This window comes from Physella acuta, unplaced genomic scaffold (genome assembly GCF_028476545.2).
Source record: "Physella acuta isolate Inbredline_101_S28 unplaced genomic scaffold, ASM2847654v3 ptg000137l, whole genome shotgun sequence".
NCBI lineage: Eukaryota > Metazoa > Mollusca > Gastropoda > Physidae > Physella > Physella acuta.
In genome coordinates, this window is record NW_026731656.1 from 96,008 (window position 1) to 116,329 (window position 20,322).

General features: G+C 38.1%; 1 protein-coding gene across 1 annotated transcript in view; it reads right to left on the reverse strand.

Moving 5' to 3' along the window:
- Positions 1 to 464: 464 nt before the first annotated feature.
- The window catches only part of LOC131935203 (parathyroid hormone/parathyroid hormone-related peptide receptor), a 76,330-nt gene continuing 56,472 nt past the window's right edge, over positions 465 to 20,322 (reverse strand). The window contains exons 4-13 of the mRNA XM_059291577.1: positions 10,559 to 10,674; positions 10,095 to 10,189; positions 9,086 to 9,254; positions 8,009 to 8,165; positions 7,055 to 7,115; positions 6,319 to 6,388; positions 5,488 to 5,576; positions 4,506 to 4,647; positions 4,068 to 4,109; positions 465 to 2,818 (exon numbers count right to left, since the gene is read on the reverse strand). Coding sequence (XP_059147560.1) covers positions 2,411 to 2,818; positions 4,068 to 4,109; positions 4,506 to 4,647; positions 5,488 to 5,576; positions 6,319 to 6,388; positions 7,055 to 7,115; positions 8,009 to 8,165; positions 9,086 to 9,254; positions 10,095 to 10,189; positions 10,559 to 10,674 — 1,349 coding nt within the window. The 3' untranslated portion in view covers positions 465 to 2,410. The remainder of the gene's footprint in view (positions 2,819 to 4,067; positions 4,110 to 4,505; positions 4,648 to 5,487; positions 5,577 to 6,318; positions 6,389 to 7,054; positions 7,116 to 8,008; positions 8,166 to 9,085; positions 9,255 to 10,094; positions 10,190 to 10,558; positions 10,675 to 20,322) is intronic.

The window sequence follows — 20,322 nt, forward strand, 5'->3', positions numbered from 1 at the left end:
TCAATTTTTTTTATTCAACGCCATTCAACTAAAGTTTTAAAAAGGCGGGAAGATTTAAATCCTATGTACAATTTATTTCTAAACCACAACAGCAGACAACATATATAAAGTCACGTGGTAAAGGTTAACAAAAGTGTACAGCAAGTCCAGGGAAAGATAAAATTGTCGAGTGTTAACATTTACCTGTCCATGATGTGTTGTGTGATGTGTTGTGTGATGTGTTGTGTGATGTGTTGTGTGATGTGTTGTGTGATGTGTTGTGTGATGTGTTGTGTGATGTGTTGTGTGATGTGTTGTGTGATGTGTTGTGTGATGTGTTGTGTGATGTGTTGTGTGATGTGTTGTGTGATGTGTTGTGTGATGTGTTGACTGATGTGTTGTGTGATGTGTTGTGTGATGTGTTGTGTGATGTGTTGTGTGATGTGTTGTGTGATGTGTTGTGTGATGTGTTGTGTGATGTGTTGACTGATGTGTTGTGTGATGTGTTGTATAATGTGTTGTGTGATGTGTGGAGTGATGTGTTGTGTGATGTGTTGTGTGATGAGTACTGTGTCAACATCTTGTCCATATTGTGTGATGTGTTGGCTGATGTGTTGTATGATGTGTGGAGTGTCAACATCGTGTACATGATGTGTTGTGTAGTGTGTCAATATTGTGTACATGGTGTGTTGGGTGATGTGTTGTGTGATGTGTGGAGTGTCAACATCTTGTCGATGATGTGTTGGTGATGTATTGTGATGTGTGTAGTGTAGTTTTAACATCTTGTCCATGATGTGTCATTTTTGTTGTGAACATCTTTTCAATGATGTATTGTGATGTGTAGTGTGTCAACATCTTGTCCAAGATGTGTCAAGTTTGTAGTGTCAACATCGTGTCCATGATGAGTTGTGTGATGTGTAATGTGTCAACATCTTGTCCATGATGTGTTTTGTGATGTGATGTGTGGATTGTCAACATCTACTTGTCCATGCTGTGTTGTGTGATGTGTTGTGTGATGTGTTGTGTGATGTGTGGAGTGTCAACATCTACTTGTCCATGATGTGTTGTGTGTTGTGTGATGTGTTGAGTGATGAGTTGTGTGATGTGTTGTGTGATGTGTTGTGTGATGTGTTGTGTGATGTGTGGATTGTCAACATCTTGTCCATGAATGTGTTGTGATCTCTTTGATCTGTGATCGATTTGAACAAAAATCAATATATTTGATCAATTTGATCTAATAAACTTTGAAATTATATAGAACGAATACATATAACGATTTCCATTGATTGACTTAATCATATTGATGTGTTTGCCCTGTTTATCTCTTTCACCAGGTTGTTTATTCTATCATAATGATTTTTTATTGCCGTTTTGATCAACCGGACCATTATAGTTTGTTCACAAATAAGATATAAAACAGCAATAAAAATAGCGATGATAGACAGCAACATATAATAAAATGGTTAAGTGTCTGGTTGTTCCTCGGAAAAAAATGGTATGTCGGGTAGATAGTAGCACCGATCACACAGCGGGCTGGTCACTTTAGCGCGTACGTAAGAGAAGTAAACAATTGTTATACATCTTCACAGAGTCACATAGGTAAACAATTGTTATACCTCTTCACGAAGTCACATAGGTAAACAAATGTTGTATCTATTCACAAAGTCACATAGGACACAGTTGCTCTATCCTTAAAAAAAAAACACATTCTCGTTGAAGGTGTCAAACGTTCAGCAGACGGCTATATTGCGTCTTTGAATTCTTTGGCGTGAAGGTTTGGTGTAGTAAACACGTAACTAGGGTGGCAAATTTTAGCGCTGTAGATGGTGGGTTCGAATCCCAGCGATTTGTCAATATTTCCAGCAGTTAGTTCAACTTTAGCAAAGCGCATCCTATAAAGTCTTACTCAAGTAAGATAGTATTGTTTAATTCAATCTTGATTTAATATAAACACAGTGTATCTTTGGTAAAACAAAAAGCTGTATGATCTAATACGTTGTCAAATATCACATTGTCACTGATAAAAGTATTTTCGGTATAATGTGCAGTATTGAAAAGGTACTTACATTATCAAGTACTGTATTTAAAATGTACTTACGTTAAATAGTACTACATTTAAAATATACTTGTATAAAATGTACGGACTTCAGAATGTAACGATATCATAGCTTCTTGAATTGTATCAGAAGTAAAAGCTTATATAATTTTGTTAGAGAGAGCTGTGCTTAAACCTAAAAGCTGATAATGGCTTTTGGTGTATTGATGAACTGTCTTTATTTGATACATTATCGTTTATTTTAGGAACATTTTTTCAGTAGTATAAAAAACTCCCGTTCAAATAGTGGATGTGTTGGGTTTTTTCAAAATCGGATTCAAACAAGATTTTAATTTCCTTTCTGTATCGATCTATAGAGTTAGTGGCGGGGAGTTATCAGCCAGACGACACCAGATCATCCTCGTCAAGTCTCTTGTTTTCTCGGAGCTTGAGCTTCAGCTCCAGGTCCTCCACCGTCATAGGCGGCGTCTCCATGTTACAGTTGTGCCGGACGATAAACGGCGGCGTCGGCGCCCGCACGATGCTCCGGTCTTTGCTCTGCGCGATCCCGAGAAACCGGAGGAACCGGTCTTTCAGCCGGACGGCCCACGGCTCCTGTTTGGTGTCGAAACTTTCAGAGCCGGAGAGCCGGCTGGAGATGCGGGAGGGCTGGGTGTTGTTGAGGGAGGAGCGGTGGTGGTAGGAGCTCCTCTTGAAGGAGGAGAGGACGAATGAGCGGGTGGCCACGCTGTCCCGGCGACGGATCCGGCGACGGAACCAGATGTTCTTGATCTCGCTGTGGACCTGTGGGGGAGGGGGGGGGGATAAAACAATTTAAGGGGGCAGTATCACCCAGACTACGGGAGGGAAACAAAAACTATCACCAAAAAAAAACTATTTGACATACACATGTCAATTTTTTACAGCAATAGTAACGTTTCTTCTGCTATAATACAGTATATAAATTGTAGGGTATATGTATGGCAATAAATTGTCAAAAAATTATTTTGTTAATATTTTATCACATTTTAAATTTTTTGTAAACTTTTTTCGAAACCATAAGTAAAGTACTTAAAATTTGGTATAAACCTTCCTTGCGTTGTTGGCCACGTCTGGGACTAAGATAATAGTATTCTATTGAGAGATAAATTTTTTAGGAAATTTCAAAGTTCAATTATTTTGGTCTGACTTTGAAAAATTCTAAAATTTTCAAAATTTGTCACAATGGATATCTCCTAGCCCCGGACATAGGCAACCCTGTTATGCATCTCCTAGAGTATTTTCAGAAGGAAGGGCCTAAATGTTGGAAAACCGCAGCCAAAAATTACTTAGTAAACATTTTTTGGTAAAATTATTTATAAAAAATGTTTGCATCATACGTTAACTTTCTTTTATGTGCTGTTTTATAGTTCCTTGCTATTTACTATTATGGTAAAAGATTTATGTGTGTATGTATAATAGTTTTTTTTTGGCAAATTTTTTCGTCAATTTTCAAATTTCTGGGTGATACTGCCCCCTTAACTGATAAAATGATGACTTGGCAGGGCAGGGAATTATACACAACTAGAGTTGAGCCTTGATTACACATAATTTTGATTGGACGAAATGTAGACTACTAAATAAACATCAGTTATTTTTTTCTAAATCTTAGCAATATTGATTCAGCAGAACTTTACTTCATCTATAACATAGACAGTCTAAAGCTATTTCTCATTTTTACCAATGCTGATAAATGCCAAGTAAAACTTTTGCTTGGCAAATATTAATGTTCATGTATTAAAACAAGTCTTCTGTTCAATTTATTTAGTAAATCTAATTTCTTCCTTAAAAAATACATGGTGCCATTTATTTGATGCCACTGACATTAGTAAAAAAACAATTAGCTCAACAAAAATAAAAGGAAAAAAAAAGGAGTTCAGAATGAACACAATTCTAAAGGTTACGGGCAATTATTATGTAACCATATTCTTAAGTTTAAGTAATTTAGATCATTCAGGTCATTCGTTTAATATGTCAATGTGATCATCAATTTCACAAGAACACACATGCTCACCTCCTCATTGAGGAAACAAAATAACAGAGCCAGGACGAATCCCTGGGGAATAAAAAAAAACATTAAAATTATTATCAGCAAATCCGAAGTAATCATGTAACCTGTGTTTAAATCTTGAGGTGAGATGGTAGTTTATCATTTTCATATAGGGGTTGGGGTAGTCATTAAGATTCGTGTTTTAGAACAATTTTTGTTTTCTATACTTTGATCATAAATTACTGAAATATTTTATTAGTACAAATATCCGCCAGTGCTATTCTACGGTATATATATATATATATATATATATATATATATATATATATATATATATATATATATATATATATTCTTTGTAATGGCCAAACGTTCTGTTGCAATGACGAAAAACACTTTAGATGATGGCCAAATACACAACAGAGATGGCCAGAACCAAACTTATGATGGCCAGCAACTCACCTGGAAAGCGTTGTACGTCTGCTCCACATACATGGGCATGAGCACGAAGCGATCCCGGTACCCCAGGGGGAAAGCGAAGTTGACGGCGATGTAGAAGACGCCGAACAGCGGTATCAAGACAAGGATAAACTTAGCCAGCTGTCTGAAACATGCAGTCACATTTCCGTTAGATGGTACCAGTCGAGATGGAAACTATGAAACATAAGCTGGTTTAAGTATCAAGTGCATGGAAATCAAACTTATGCCTTTGTCTTTTCTTTGTCTGTCTGTTTATTTTGTATGCGTTCCTACACTAGTCGTCCGGCCCCAATAAAATTTTAGGAAGTTGAATAGTACATTTCTACGAAGGTTTTTGGTATAACATGTTATAATTATTGAAAGGTCAGCGCCCCAGTTGTTATGATGGTCTAACAGATGATTTACACATACAGCATACACTGGAGCGTGTGACTAAACCCTGCCCCAACAGCTGATTTATTTTCCAGGAACATCAGATTGCGCCAACTGATCCCCCCCCCCATGATGATATTTTAACCGCACCTCACTTAGTTTTAGTAAATTACTGGACAGGTAGGCGAACGCAATATTTTGTTGTTGAACTCACTAATTGAATACAAGTCATTTTTTAAATCTTAGTTCAGAGCAACGCTTAACAGGACCCTTAGTTTCACAGGCGTAGCTATGGGAGAGCAGGTGGAGTAGCCGCCCTGGGCTCTAACCCTATGCGGTGGGGAGCGCCAAAACGAGAAGAAACTATTAATAAGGTCTTTTACAGCTGACGCGTATTTTTTAATCTGTAACATGATCGTAAATTTCGTTGACTTGTATTTATTATCTCGTAACTTTAAGTAACATGTGATATTTGTTTGTCTACCCGTAACATTTAAATTCTCGACATGTATTTGATTACCTGTGACATTTAAATTCTCGACATGTATTTGATTACCTGTGACATCTAATTGATTGAAATATATTTATTTACCTGTACTTAGCTCGCCCCATGTGTCGTTGACTTGACCTTACACGTGTGCACAGCACGCGCAGAATGTTCAGGAAAAAGAAAAAGTTGAGCTGAAAAAACGCACGAGAGAAATTATTGTTTGACTCGACAGTGACTGACGCGATGCATAGAAGATTTAGTCACAGATTCGTTCAGTTTTAAGACAATTTAACTTAAATGTAGATTAAGTTTAAGTAATTTCTACACGCTAAACACGCGTAAACTTCACACTCAACACGAGTACACATTACATACTAGACAAGAGTAGAAATTACACATTAGACAAGAGAATACATTACAAATTACACACTAGAGATGAGTACACTTAATACACTCAATACGCGTACACATCACACATCCAACAATAAAACAAAGTACACACTGAACACGAGTACACACTACACATCAATACGAGTACACACTACACATCAATACGAGTACACACTACACATCCAACAATAGTACACACTACGCACTCAATACGAGTACTCACTACACATCAATACGAGTACACACTACACATCCAACAATAGTACACACTACGCACTCAATACGAGTACTCACTACACATCAATACGAGTAGGCCTACACACTACACATCAATACGAGTACACACTACACATCCAACAATGGTACAAATTACACACTAAAACAAGTACACACTACACACTAAAACGAGTACACACTACACACTCAACACGAGTACACACTACACATCAACACATCAACACGAGTACACACTACACACTCAACACGAGAACACAATCAACACGATGACACACTACACACTGAACACGAGTACACATTACACACTATATTTGTTGCCAACATCGGTCCCTGTGTAACCCACAAATATCCAGGTTTGGCATTCAGGTTCCAGCAGCTGAAATTACAAATAGTCTATTAGGTCAGAGGTTAAAGTTCACTGTTCGATACATTCATTTTACTCACAGATGCTAATGATTTTAAATCAACCTTAGCTACTCTCAAAACCAAAGCTTATATTTAGCTCATTTCAAAGCAGTAGATTAGCGAGGGGGAGGGACATATGTCCCCGGGCGTCGACCTTAGGGGGCGCCAAAATGGGTTGGAAATATAAATTGAAAGGTTGAGGGGGGTGCAAATCGAAAGTTTGAGGGGGGGGGGGGTGGAAATCGAAAAGTTTGTCCCCGGGCGCCGGGAAGGGTCGCTACGCCTCTGTTTCAAAGCAAAAGCAAAGTTTAGCTCCTGTCAAAACCAAACCTTAAATTTAGCCCCTCTAAAAACCAAATCTTAAATTTTACTATTCCCTTTTAAACAGCGTAGTTTTATAATTTAATCTCCTTTCATGAACTATTTATTTATAACCATAACGCTAATTAACTTTCTTCAAATTAAAATCCTAGCTTTAACCGTAATTTAAAAAGTATTTCTCAACCGGAGCTTAAATTAAACGGCTAGGTCACAGCAGAGCTTCAGTTAACTCCAAGGTAATAAACAGAGCTTAATTTATATTTAATGCTAAATTAACTTTAACCCCAAAACGGAGCTTAAATTAAGCTAAACTCACATATTGTTGTCAGCAACTGCCTTTAAAATGATCCATGGAATGACGAGAATCAAAGGTAACGCTGAAATCAAAAGTAGAGAACATTGTTTCATAGTTCGAACATTGGTTCATAGTTCGAACAAGTTATCCTAGAGTGAAATTAGAAGTAGAGAACATTGGGTCATAGTTCAAACGTTATCCTAGAGTGAAATTAGAAGTAGAAAACATTGGTTCATAGTTCGAACAAGTTATCCTAGAGTGAAATTATAAGCAGAGAACATTGGTTCATAGTTCGAACAAGTTATCCTTAAGTGAAATTAGAAGTAGAAAACATTGGTTCATAGTTCGAACAAGTTATCCTAGAGTATCACGTGATGCCATCACGTCCCATAAACAGGACTGTAAGTCACGGGAAACTTTTTACACCATACTATCTTTAATACATTAATGAGAAATATACGTTTAGCGTCAGAGCATTCAATGCTATATCAGGGAAGGTTCAACGAATGCATTAGTTTAACGCGTCTACATTTTAAGCCGTGGAGCTGTTAAAATATAATTGTGGATAAAAGCCACTATATATATACGTTTTTCTTGTTTAGAAGTCAAATATTCAGTTGTATAATTTAACACTCATATTTTAATTTGTGTTATAGTAGCTCTTTAATTATACTTGAGAAGTCTAGAATCTATGAAGTCCTGTAGCTATTGAGTTAGACTTGAACAAGTCTAGCAGGCATTTAATTATAATACTTCTATCGACCCAGTGTGTGTGTGTGTATGTGTGTGTGTGAGAGAGAGAGAGAGAGAGTGTGTATGTGTGTGTGTGTGTGTGTGTGTCTATTCTAGCAGCAGTAACCTTGAACTTACTCCAGCCCAGAGCCACGTATAGCTTGACCCAGTGTGTGTGTGTGTATGTCTGTGTATGTGTGTATGTGTGTGTGTGTGTTCTAGCGGCTGTAACCTTGAACTTACTCCAACCCAGAGCCACGTATAGCTTGACGCCATTCCTCTCTGTACTGAGGGTACGGTAAATCAACATGTGGAGGTACAGGCCCTCAACAAAGATCCACATCTGGCTGGCAGTGATGGCGTACATGAACACTGTCTGGAGCAGACGACACTCCCAATGCTGCGGGGGAATATTACAGTACACTTTGATATAACTATATAAACAGGGAAATATGACAGTACACATTAATATAACGATATAAACAGGAAAGTATTACAGTAGGTATTGATGTAACGATATAAACAGGGAAATATTACAGTACACATTGATATAACAGGGAAATATTACAGTACACATTGATGTAACGATATAAACAGGGAAATATTACAGTACACATTGATATAACAGGGAAATATTACAGTACACATTGATATAACGCTATAAACAGGAAAATATTACAGTACACATTGATGTAACGATATAAACAGGGAAATATTACAGTACACATTGATATAACAGGGAAATATTACAGTACACATTGATATAACGCTATAAACAGGAAAATATTACAGTATACTTTGATATAACGCTATAAAAAGTAAAATATTTCCGTATACTTTAAAACAGCGCTATAAACAGTAAGAAATATGGGTTTTCACCATTTTACTAGCTTAAGTTATCATTAGATTCCACATGCCTTAATCAGAATTTGTAAAACTATTTGATTGTCTGTGAATGTTTTCAATTCTTCATCCCTTTTCATAATTGTGATGTTAGAGGTGATTTTCTCCAACATAATTAAGTATCTTATGTCAACATGTTATGCGCCATATGTCATCGTGACAACTGCTGATTTGTAGTTTGTTCTAGTTTGGACAAAGGCTATGGAAGCAAATCCAAAAAGAAAAGTAGGCTGAAATCGGAGTCAACGGCCTATAAGGCGCTTAACCAATTGACACGTATTCTTAATTGTGTTCGACGGAATCTCTTCAAACAATAAAATTAAGAAAAAAGGTGAATAAGAAGATTTCTTAACCACTCTGTCAAAATTTTAAAAATTAGTTAATGAATATTTTTTATTAATGAAGGCGTGAACTCACCGACCCCTCGTGGTTAAATATAACCTGACCATTGGCCAGTCGCCTGATGTCCTTCTCCAGACCAAGGTCCTGGATAAAGAGCAAACTCCTGATGAACGAGATACTAGCCCTCAGGATGAAAGCCAGGAACAGGTTGACGTGAAGGTTGTTGCTTTTTGACTTGAGCCGTCTGCGGAGGTAAGGTACGGTGGTCAACTGTATATCTTGTAACATGTCAACAGTCAATATAGCACCCTGTCAGCTGTCAATATTGCATCCAGTCAACAGTCTATGTAGTACCCTGTCAGCTGTCAATGGTGTATCCAGTCAACAGTCAATGTTATACCCTGTCAGCTGTCAATGTTGTATCCAGTCAACAGTCAATGTTGTACCCAGTCAACAGTCAATGTTGTACCCTGTCAACAGTTGATTTTGTACCCTGTCAGCAGTCAATGTTGTATTTTTTCAACAGATAATGTTGTACTGTGTCAACAGAAAATGTTGTACCCTGTCTATAGTCAATGTTGTACCATGTCAACAGTAAATGTTGTACCCTGTCTATAGTCAATGTTGTACCATGTCAACAGCTTGAACCGTTTCTTTTTACATCGAACAACCAACGGCACATTAACCATTCAATAACCTAAGTTAAACAATCACTCAGTTACTTAAAACATTCAAACACTCACGTAACCATGTTAAGCAATCAAACACTCCTCTATATAAAACAATCACATATATGAAACAATCACGTATATAAAACAAACACCTGTCTATATAAAACAATCAACCACTCTCTTGCATAAAACAATCAAACACTGACCTGTATAAAACACATGCCTATGTTAAACAATCACACGCTTACGTGAAAGAATCACTCCCATAGCGATGTTAAACAATCACACACACTTGTGTGAAACAATCACACACACTTGTGTGAAACAATCACTCACACACTTATGTAAAACAATCCCTCCCGTAGCGATGTCAAACAATCCCACCAGCCAGTTAAAGACAACGATGTACTCACCTAGAACAGCACATGATGACGACAGCCAACACCAGAGAGCAGAGACTGATGCCATACCCGACCGTTGAGATCAACTTCAACCTGTTGCCGTGTTCCTGGTGCCATCAGAATTGTGTATCAACAACATGTATGTTTGGTATTACGCACATAACAAATATGTAAACGATATGCATATGCTTTAGTATTTAATTAGTAATTTTGGTACTAACCCTGTTATGTAAAGGTGTACTATCTATAGGGCTGGTAAGTAGGTCACCAATCAGTTCTATGGCTCATGCAGGTTTTATTGAGCCGTAGAACTGATTGATGACCTACTTACCAGCCCTAAAAACATAAGCATGTACTATTCCTATGAGTTTTCCTGAAATAATCTATGACCTAAACCTGCACTATTCCCATGGAGTAAAAGTGTACTAATCTATGACATAATGTGTACACATCCCATGACCTCATCGTGTACTGACCGTGTGAAATACCATGTTGTTTGATTGTGTACACGCCGTGTAGTTGGTCCAGTCCTTCCTGTACTGGTGGTTGTAGAACCAGGTGCCATTAGGGGTACAGTGCCGGACAGCCATTTCTGTGGAACATGAATAAATTATACAGTGCCGGACGGCCATTTCTGTGGAACATGAACAAATTATACATTGCCGGACAGCAATACATGTAACATAAACAAATTATAAAGTGCCGGACGGCCATTTCTGTGGAACATGAACAAATTATACAGTGCCGGACAGCAATACATGTAACTTGAACAAATTATACAGTGCCGGACGGCCATCTCTGTGGAACATAAACAAATTATAAAGTGCCGGACAGCCATTTCTGTGGAACATGAACAAATTATACAGTGCTAGACAGCCATTTTCACTTTCTCGTATATACGAAGTATAAAGAAAGTATTGAACAAATTATACAGTACCGGACTGACATATTTGTTACATGAACAAATTATACAGTGTCGGACAGCTATCTTTGTGGAACATGAACAAATTATACAGTGCTAGACAGCCATTTTTACTTTCTCGTATATACGAAGTATAAAGAAAGTATTGTAATCGTGCAAAAAAATAGAGATTTTTGCAAATCTCGACATTTTACACCTCCCTGAGTCGGAAAAACATTGTTTTGCAATCTTGTCTGTATGTCTGTGTGTGTGTGTGTATGTGTGTAAATACGCTAACTTGAGTACCGTTACAGCTAGTTTGATGAAATTTCATATATAAGTATTATATCAAAATCGGAGATCCGTATCAACTTCTGAGCGATTTCCGATAACCAGAAGTGGTACTTTTTCTACTTTGAATGTTTCAAAAGTATATAACTTGAGTACTATTTCAGATAGATAAATGGAATTTCACATGTAAGTAAAAGATCTAATTTTCTGCCTTCTGTCAAATTTTGAGTAATTTCCGTTGACCGGAAGTACTAATTTACGCTATTTCTGATTTCTCAAAAACGCATGTTAATTTATAAAGTACTAATAATATTCCGCACTATTATACACATCTTTATTCGGCGTTCGCTTGGTGCGCAATTCTTTTTTCTATGAGATTCTATTCTATTTTAAAAAGTTTAAGTATTTAAAATGGATTAAAAATCATAACTATATCCCCTATTGTTTTATATAAGAATATTGGAGAAAGTTTAGGGGAGATCACTCCCGGTTTATTTTGGAACATGAATACATTTTAACAGATAATTAATTATTTCAATTACAACGTGTTTGATTTCAATCTAAAGTCCCGAGTTCGGATCTCAGGTATCGGAGGAGTGTTAGCTGGGCAAAGCAACCCATTTGGGAGAGAACACTCCAAAAATCAAACATATGCTGCCTTGTAGATTGTTCTTGAATTAATTGCACTCTTTTGAAGTCGAAATCAACAGGGGAATTACCAGAGGCGTAGCGACCCTTCCCGGCGCCCGGGGACAAACTTTTCGATTTGCACCCCCCCCCCATCAAGATTTTCAATTGCACCCCCCCCCCCCTGAAATTTTCAATTTGCACCCCACAACCTTTCAATTTAATTTTCCAAGCCATTTTGGCGCCCCCTAAGGTCGGCGACCGGGGACATATGTCCCCCCCCCCTCGCTACGCTACTGGGAATTACGTGTTGACACCTCTAATTGTGTTGGAGGAAATTCCCTTCAATATTACAATTAATAACAAAGAAGGAGAATTATCACAAAACCTAATTAATATAGTCCTCCTTAAAACAAAGGCAAAATGCTCGTAAAGGAAGCCCTTCACCATTATCAATGTTATCAAAACACTATATCGCGGACTTCATCAATCCAACAAGTAAACAAATTTATGAAATAAAATATGTTTTCGTTAATAAGTGATGAAGGGTGATAAATCATATTTTATACAACGTTTTGCCCAGACGGAGTTAACGTTCTTGTAAATTTTTCCATAAGTGGTTGTTGAGTGGTGTATAGATGGCAGGTGATGAATGAATGCTGCTAAGTATGTAATGCATGGGTAACATGCCCTTGTGAGAAAATATGGGATAGAGAATCAGACGCACTTTGACTATTCCGGCATAAATTTTAATTTTTGTTACGTCGACGAGTAGTTTCATATCTTGATGGTGAATTTTACACATCCATCAACGAACTCCCATACACTCACAACCACACATACAACCACATACAACCACACATACAACCACATCTAACCACACCTAAGCTCACATATTCACACACATTCACACACAACCACACACAGCTACACACAATCACACATACAAACGTACACACAACCACACATACAACCACACAACTAACCTTAGTTACGAACCCATTGTCCATTAAGCCGCTTTTTCATGTTGGTAACTGATGTAGGTTTATATGTTAAATCTCTGATATCACATTTAGGATGTTTATCGCCTTATGTATTTCTATATGTTTTAAGTGATTTTGCTTTTTTTAATACACTAGCCGTCCCGGCCAGGCCCTGCTCTGGCTTCTGTAAAAAACCTTTCTGTTAAAGACCATCACCTGTGTGTTTAGTAATCATCATAAACCCGGCACTGCCCACCCAAACCACAACCAACCAAAACCAAAACAACAAAACGCAAACAAAACGCTAACACAATTACAAATACAAACGGAAACAAAAACCTAACAACAAACCCAACCACAACCAGAAACACCAATACAAACACAAAGAAAAAACAAACAAAAAAAGAAACGAAAACAAAAACCTAAAAACAAATCCAACCACAACCACAAACACCAATACCAACCAATAACGAAAACAAACCAAATCCAAACGCAAAACCAACCAAAAACACAAATACAAACCCTAAGAAAAAAACACAAACAAAAACGAAAAAAAGAAAGACCAAAAACGAACCAAATCAAACCGCAACCACTAACGCAAACCCAACCTAAACACAAAGAAAACACTAACGCGAACATACACGCAAAGTGCTCACAGTCTAGCCCGGGGCGAAATCGCCTGTTTTAGCTTAATAAACGACAATAGTACCCCAACTATTTCATAGTCTTTTGCTCTCATTTAAACGAACGCACCTGTTTCAATTTAATGAACAATTATAATACTCCAAGCTTATCCGTAAAATACCTACAACATTTGCACTTGATCAATCCCCGCTAATTATGTAATTTTTTTTTTCCCAACACCAAAACAAAGTAATAAAAAGTAAATTCTTTTCCACTAATGCAATGTGTTTATAAAGGGAAGTAATTGTGTTTTCCTAATTTATCAAAGGGAAGTAAGTGCTATAGGACTAAATAAAGACATAATTAGAATTTTTGTAGAAGATGATATTTTTTTAAAACTTGTGTTTAATGAACATGCCGAAAATTATTACTTTCAGTTTGATAAATGAAAATTATTTCCCAAAACTTTCATTATTAATTTTTTAACTCATAAATTTAGTTCATAAGGACTTTAATTATTTAACACTTTAATCCATCGAAGTATGTCAACGACAAACATGTATTTTTACATACAGAATTGAGCTTTATATATTAGATTCATACTACATGTAGATAATTAAATCTCCTGTTACAACGTTCATTATAGATAAAAACCTTAAGTTTTCTTTTACCCTTTACCCTTACAAACCAAACCCTTCACCCATACACCTCGACACACCTCTACACACCTCTACACACCTCTACACACCTCTACACACCTCTACACACCTCTACTACACACCTCTACTACATACCTCTACACACCTCTACACCTCTACTACACACCTCTACACACCTCTACTTCAGACCTCTACTAGACACCTCTACAGACCTCTACACACCTCTACACTTCACACCCTTACATCCTTACACCTATACATCTCTACACGTCTAACCCAACCCTAATGACACCATCACTGCTATCACCAATCCCCCCTTCCCCCGGTTCAAACCACGACTGCATGTATGTGTAACAGTGATAAGAAAAAACGTTTTAAAAACAAACAAATCCCCAAAATACGCCTTTTAATTCTCCTCCACTCCCAACCCACGCCTCATATCACACAATCAAAACATCACCCCACCCCTCACACCCTATCCCCCCAACTTCGAGGTCACCGTACGTAAACATCCCCACCCACGGTGATACATTCCCCCATTGTTCACCACCCCTTTAAAGACCACTTGCTCATCTTGATGCCACTATCTGCATGCAAGCAGGCGGCTTCTAGTCGAGCGCTACCAATTGTCTGAAGAACCGCCCGGCTACCCGTACATTGACTGCCAGATTTAAAAACCTGAGGGCGAGTCGCCCGCCAACCCGGCAAGTCTGATAACCCAACACTATTTTTATTCAAGTTGAGATAACTCTTTCAGCATGTCACGTCCCACCCAGTTGCACACCCCACAGCTATAAAGATACATTTATTAGTACATACGTGTACATTTATGGAACGGCGTGGTTGGGGGGTAGAGCGATCGACTGCTAAACCGAATGTTCGGAACTCGGTCTTTACTTAAGTCTGAACCTATCCAGCTCTAAAGAGTACCTGACTTGCGTGATTCAACCACACCCTTAAAAACTGATAATTAATATAATCTTGACTTCATCTTAGCTACTGATCAGTTGTCTGAAAGGGGAACTACTAATTTAGTTGTAAATTTAACGTCTAAAGTGAAGTTAAAAAAAAGTAATCATGAATAAAAAATTTATCTTAGTACTCATACATACCTCCTACCCAAAAAAAAAACCAACAATAAACTGACATAAATTACATACAGATATTTAAAGATACATTTCAAATATAAATGTATCATTATATAGGATACAATCCTAACATTTATTTTTAAAAAATGCAGCATGTTCTTGAAAATACAAACCAAAACAGAATACGATCCTAACGTATGGAATACAATTTGTCGTAGCGTAAAAAATAACATGTATCAACACAGCCACACTTGAAACCACACACCACACAGCCACACTTGAAACCACCCGCCACACACAGAATTTCTTTCACACATCAATTACAGGGTGGGGAGTATTTGAAACATCCGGGGTCGGTGTAATGGTTGAAGTATATATTTTCTAATTTCATTTATTTATTTATTTTCATGCGGAAGAAGGGGCGTATGTTCTTTATACGGTTAGTGCCCCCACGTCCCGGAAAGGCATGAAAGAAACACTTCATGTGGACGAGGTCATGACATCCTGACATCTACTCAACAGACTGTAGTAGACGATGTTATGTAAGATGTTCACACATTTTCTTGTCAGTTGATATGGCCATCCATGCCATGACATCTGGCCAACCATGTCAACTGACATCTGGCCAACCATGTCAACTGACATCTGGCCAACCATGTCAACTGACATCTGGCCAATCATGACAACTGACATCTAGCAAACCATGTTAAGTGACATCTGGCCAATCATGACAACTGACATCTAGCAAACCATGTTAAGTGACATCTGGCCAATCATGACAACTGACATCTGGCCAATCATGACAACTGACATCTAGCAAACCATGTTAAGTGACATCTGGCCAATCATGACAACTGACATCTGGCCAATCATGACAACTGACATCTGGCCAATCATGACAACTGACATCTAGCAAACCATGTTAAGTGACATCTGGCCAATCATGACAACTGACATCTGGCCAACCATGTCAAGTGACATCTGGCCAACCATGTCAAATGACATCCGGCCAAACATGATGCATGACCCCATTGGACTGTATGATATATGATCTAAGATGTATAACATCATTGACTTTGTATGTACTGCATATGGTATTTGTTGCTAAAAAAAATTAGGCTTGCAACATGCTTTAGGTAGCACACGTACCAGTATCTTGCCAATGTTACACCTTCATTACCTGCCATCGATCCACAGAATGATCGAACCATTATGTTCATATCTCGGTCAACAGATACCGTGATCGTAGTGATTGATCTGGGATAGTTGATTAAAGATTCCCAACCTAACATGACAGTTTGGTCTAAATATAGCCAGGGCCGGAGTTAAACGGACTGATTGACGTGTTTAATGACAGGGCGCTGTTGGGTAATTAGAGCAGGCACGTGATTGCTGGCTAATGAGGCTGTAGGTGTCGTTACGGGGTGAGTAGAACAGGTGTAAACGTCAACTTCAGCTAAATGAATATACGCACTTACATAATGATGCGGTGGTGTTGGGAATCTGGTAAGTTGTAAGATACGGGAGTAATTACAGAGGTAAACGTGGGTGGCTAAGTTGGTATAATGCAGGTAACATATGGGTGGTAGAGGTGATGTTATACAGGTAACATATGGGTGGTACAGGTGATGTTATACAGGTAACATATAGGTGTCACAAGTGATGTTATTCGGGTAACATATGGGTGGTAGATGTGCTGTTATACAGGTAACCTATGGGTGGTACAGGTGATGCTATATAGGTAACATATGGTGGCACAAGTCATGTTTTAAAGGTAACATATGGGTGGTACAGGTGATGTTATACAGGTAACATATGGGTGGCACAGGTGATGTTATACAGGTAACATATGGGTAGCACATGTGATGTTATACAGGTAACATATGGGTGTCACAGTATGATGTTATACAGGTAACATAAGGGTGGCACAGGTGATGTTATACAGGTAACATATGGGTAGCACATGTGATGTTATAAGGTAACATATGGGTGTCACAGGTGATGTTATACAGGTAACATAGGGATGGCAAATGTGATGCTATACAGGTAACATATGCGTGGTACAGGTGATGTTATACAGGTAACATATGTGTGGCACAGGAGATGTTATACAGGTAACATATGGTGGCACAGGTGATGTTATACCGGTAACATATATGTGGTTCAGGTGATGTTATACAGGTAACATATGGGTGTCACAGTGAGATGTTATACAGGTAACATATGGGTTGCACATGTGATGTTATACATGTGAAATATTACTGTTACACGTGATGTACACACCGCAACACCTACACTTACACCTACATCTATATCAATACTTATATTTATATCTACATCTACACACACATGTGCATACATATACACCTACACCTTCATGTCTACAAATTCATAAGCATACGCATGCATCTACATTTACAACTATATCTACATACATATTGTTCCATCACATATATCTACATATTATACACTTGACAGATCTTGGAAAATATTTAACTTGATACCCCTCCCCACCCTAGACAAATCCTGTTTACGCCCATGCATGTTGTGTATCAAGAAGAAAACTTTCTCTTCTAAAAATAACTCGCGTGAGCATGGCAATAAATCAGAGAAAAAAACGATGACACGATTCATTTCATTCATGAAGAACAAGAGGGGTGTATAATGGTCGGGGGGGGGGGGGGGGCTGGCCAACAGGTGTGTTTCCAGATAAACAATTCCACTCACGGCAGGTAAACACTTCTACCTCCCCGTGGGACGGGCGTGAGCAGACTCCCCCAATCACTCAAGGTCAGGTGAGTGAGCAGGAAACGTACACGCCGCGTCACGACCACTCACAGTTTTATTGTTCCTGATAAACCGCGGTACCCAGGAGTACCAGAGCTTGTTCACTTCCCGCCAGGCGGCGCTGGAAGACTTTTAGGTTCACGCAGCATGACCTTCACCCGCCCGCTCGTGACCTTCAAGCGCGTGCTTCATTATGTTCCAGAGAAAATTACCTTGTTAACTGGAAGAAAAATTGGAACAGGTACCTTAAAGTTCATTGACCTATAGCCGGTTATTTTTACCTGGCGAATGTTATCCAATTTGTGTCAGCTGGTTTGACACAAAACAATCTTGTTTTACCAAAACATGGTGCCACCCACTGCTTCATCTTGGTACTTTCATTCGCGTGATCATCTTTGGTACTTTCATTCGCGTGATTATCTTTATTGCTTTCATTAGTGTGATTATCTTTGGTGCTTTCATTCGCGTGATTATATTTGGTGCTTTACCTAATAATTTTTGGTGCTTACATGCACCAGATTACCTTCGATGCTTTAACTATCTTTGGTGCTTTTATTCGTCAAGTTATCATTGCTGCTTTAACTAATTATTTTTGGTGAATACATTCACCTGATTATTTTTTGTGCTTTCATTCACCAGATTATCTTTATAGCTGTATTTGTTGCAGTAATGTGTTAAGATACCTGCAGTGATGGAGAGTGAGCTTTGATTGTTTTGTTACCTACACAATAAACCTGACAGAACGATAGAAATTAGGGGTATGTGTCCTGGTATTTTGCTGACCATCCTTCTTCTTCTTCTTCTTCTTCGTTCTTAATTATTAGTGTTGAAGGGGATCGAGATTTATCTGCCAGTGGGTTTGAACTCGGGACTTTGTTCAAATGTATCAACCATGAACTTTTTGCCGACTCGACCACGCCTCCAACACAATTAAGCGTAACGTGTCAACTGGTTGTGCGCCATTGAGGCCATCGACTCCGATTTCAGCCTGCTTTTCTTTTTTGGATTTGTTTCCATAGCCTTTGTCCAACCAAGAACAAACTACAAGGCAGCAGTTGTTTAATTTTGGAGTTGTTTCTCCTAGAAGAGTGGCTGTCCCCAGCTAACGAGCCTCATCTGCCCGAGGGTTTGAACTCGAGACTTTTCGGTTTAGCAACCATGAGCTTTATCGCCTCTACCACGCCGACCCCGCTGAACATCCAACAGCCAAGATTTTCGGATGGCGTCATCAATGATTTAAACTTTAACAATAAATAATTGTTCTATTAAATATGAAACCATAAAGAAAGCAACTCTCTAATACATATTTTCAAAAGCTGTGTTTCTATGTGTAAATTTCAAGTTGTATTATGATGTGAACTATCTTTACATAATTGATAATGTAGCACAACTTTACATTTTTTATTATGTAGCATGACATTACATCAGGACAACACCTTACAAACGTGAACTACCAAACCGGCTCGTCAAATTCCTTCCAAACTTCTAGAAATCTCTAATCAGCAAAAATTCATTTCACCGTGTCAAAGGTTGAGGCTGATAAATGATATGAACACGACGTAAATCCAAATTAATTTTTTTTTACTCAGTCTCACCTCATGATCCTAGCAGTATAAAAATCTTCGCCATGAGCAGATAACTCGGGATGATACTATAGAAAGGCTGGGTAAGGGGAGGGAAGAATGGAGTGTAAAACGTGCGACTACAAATTCACGGTTAGGGTGACCTAGTCGTAGGGTGGTTATGACAAGAAATACGGTCAGTGGAAAGACGTACAGTTGAGAGACGTACAATTGAAAGAAATACAGTGGAGAGACGTACAATGAAAAGACGTACAATGAAAAGGCATACGTTGAAGAGACGTATTGATAAGAAGTACAATGAAAAGACAATGAAAAGACATATAGTAGATAGACGTACAATTGAAAAAAATACAGTGGTGAGACGTACAATGAAAAGACGTACAATAAAAAGACGTACAGTGCAAAGATGTAAACTGGAAAGACGCAGAGTGGAACGACGTAGTGGAAAGACGTTCTTTGAAAAGACGTAGAGGGAAAAACATACAAACGATATATAAACTAAAGCGGTATAAACTAGAGACGTACATGGAATATCCACACATTAAAGACGTACCACGAAATTAATCAAGCTTCACAACAGACGTCACGTAAAATTCCTACTAGACAAAAAAAAAAGACGCACTAAGAACGGCATTGATAGAAAACACAAACGGAGCTAAACACAACACAAACACGAGAATCAAAGTTTTGATTGTTA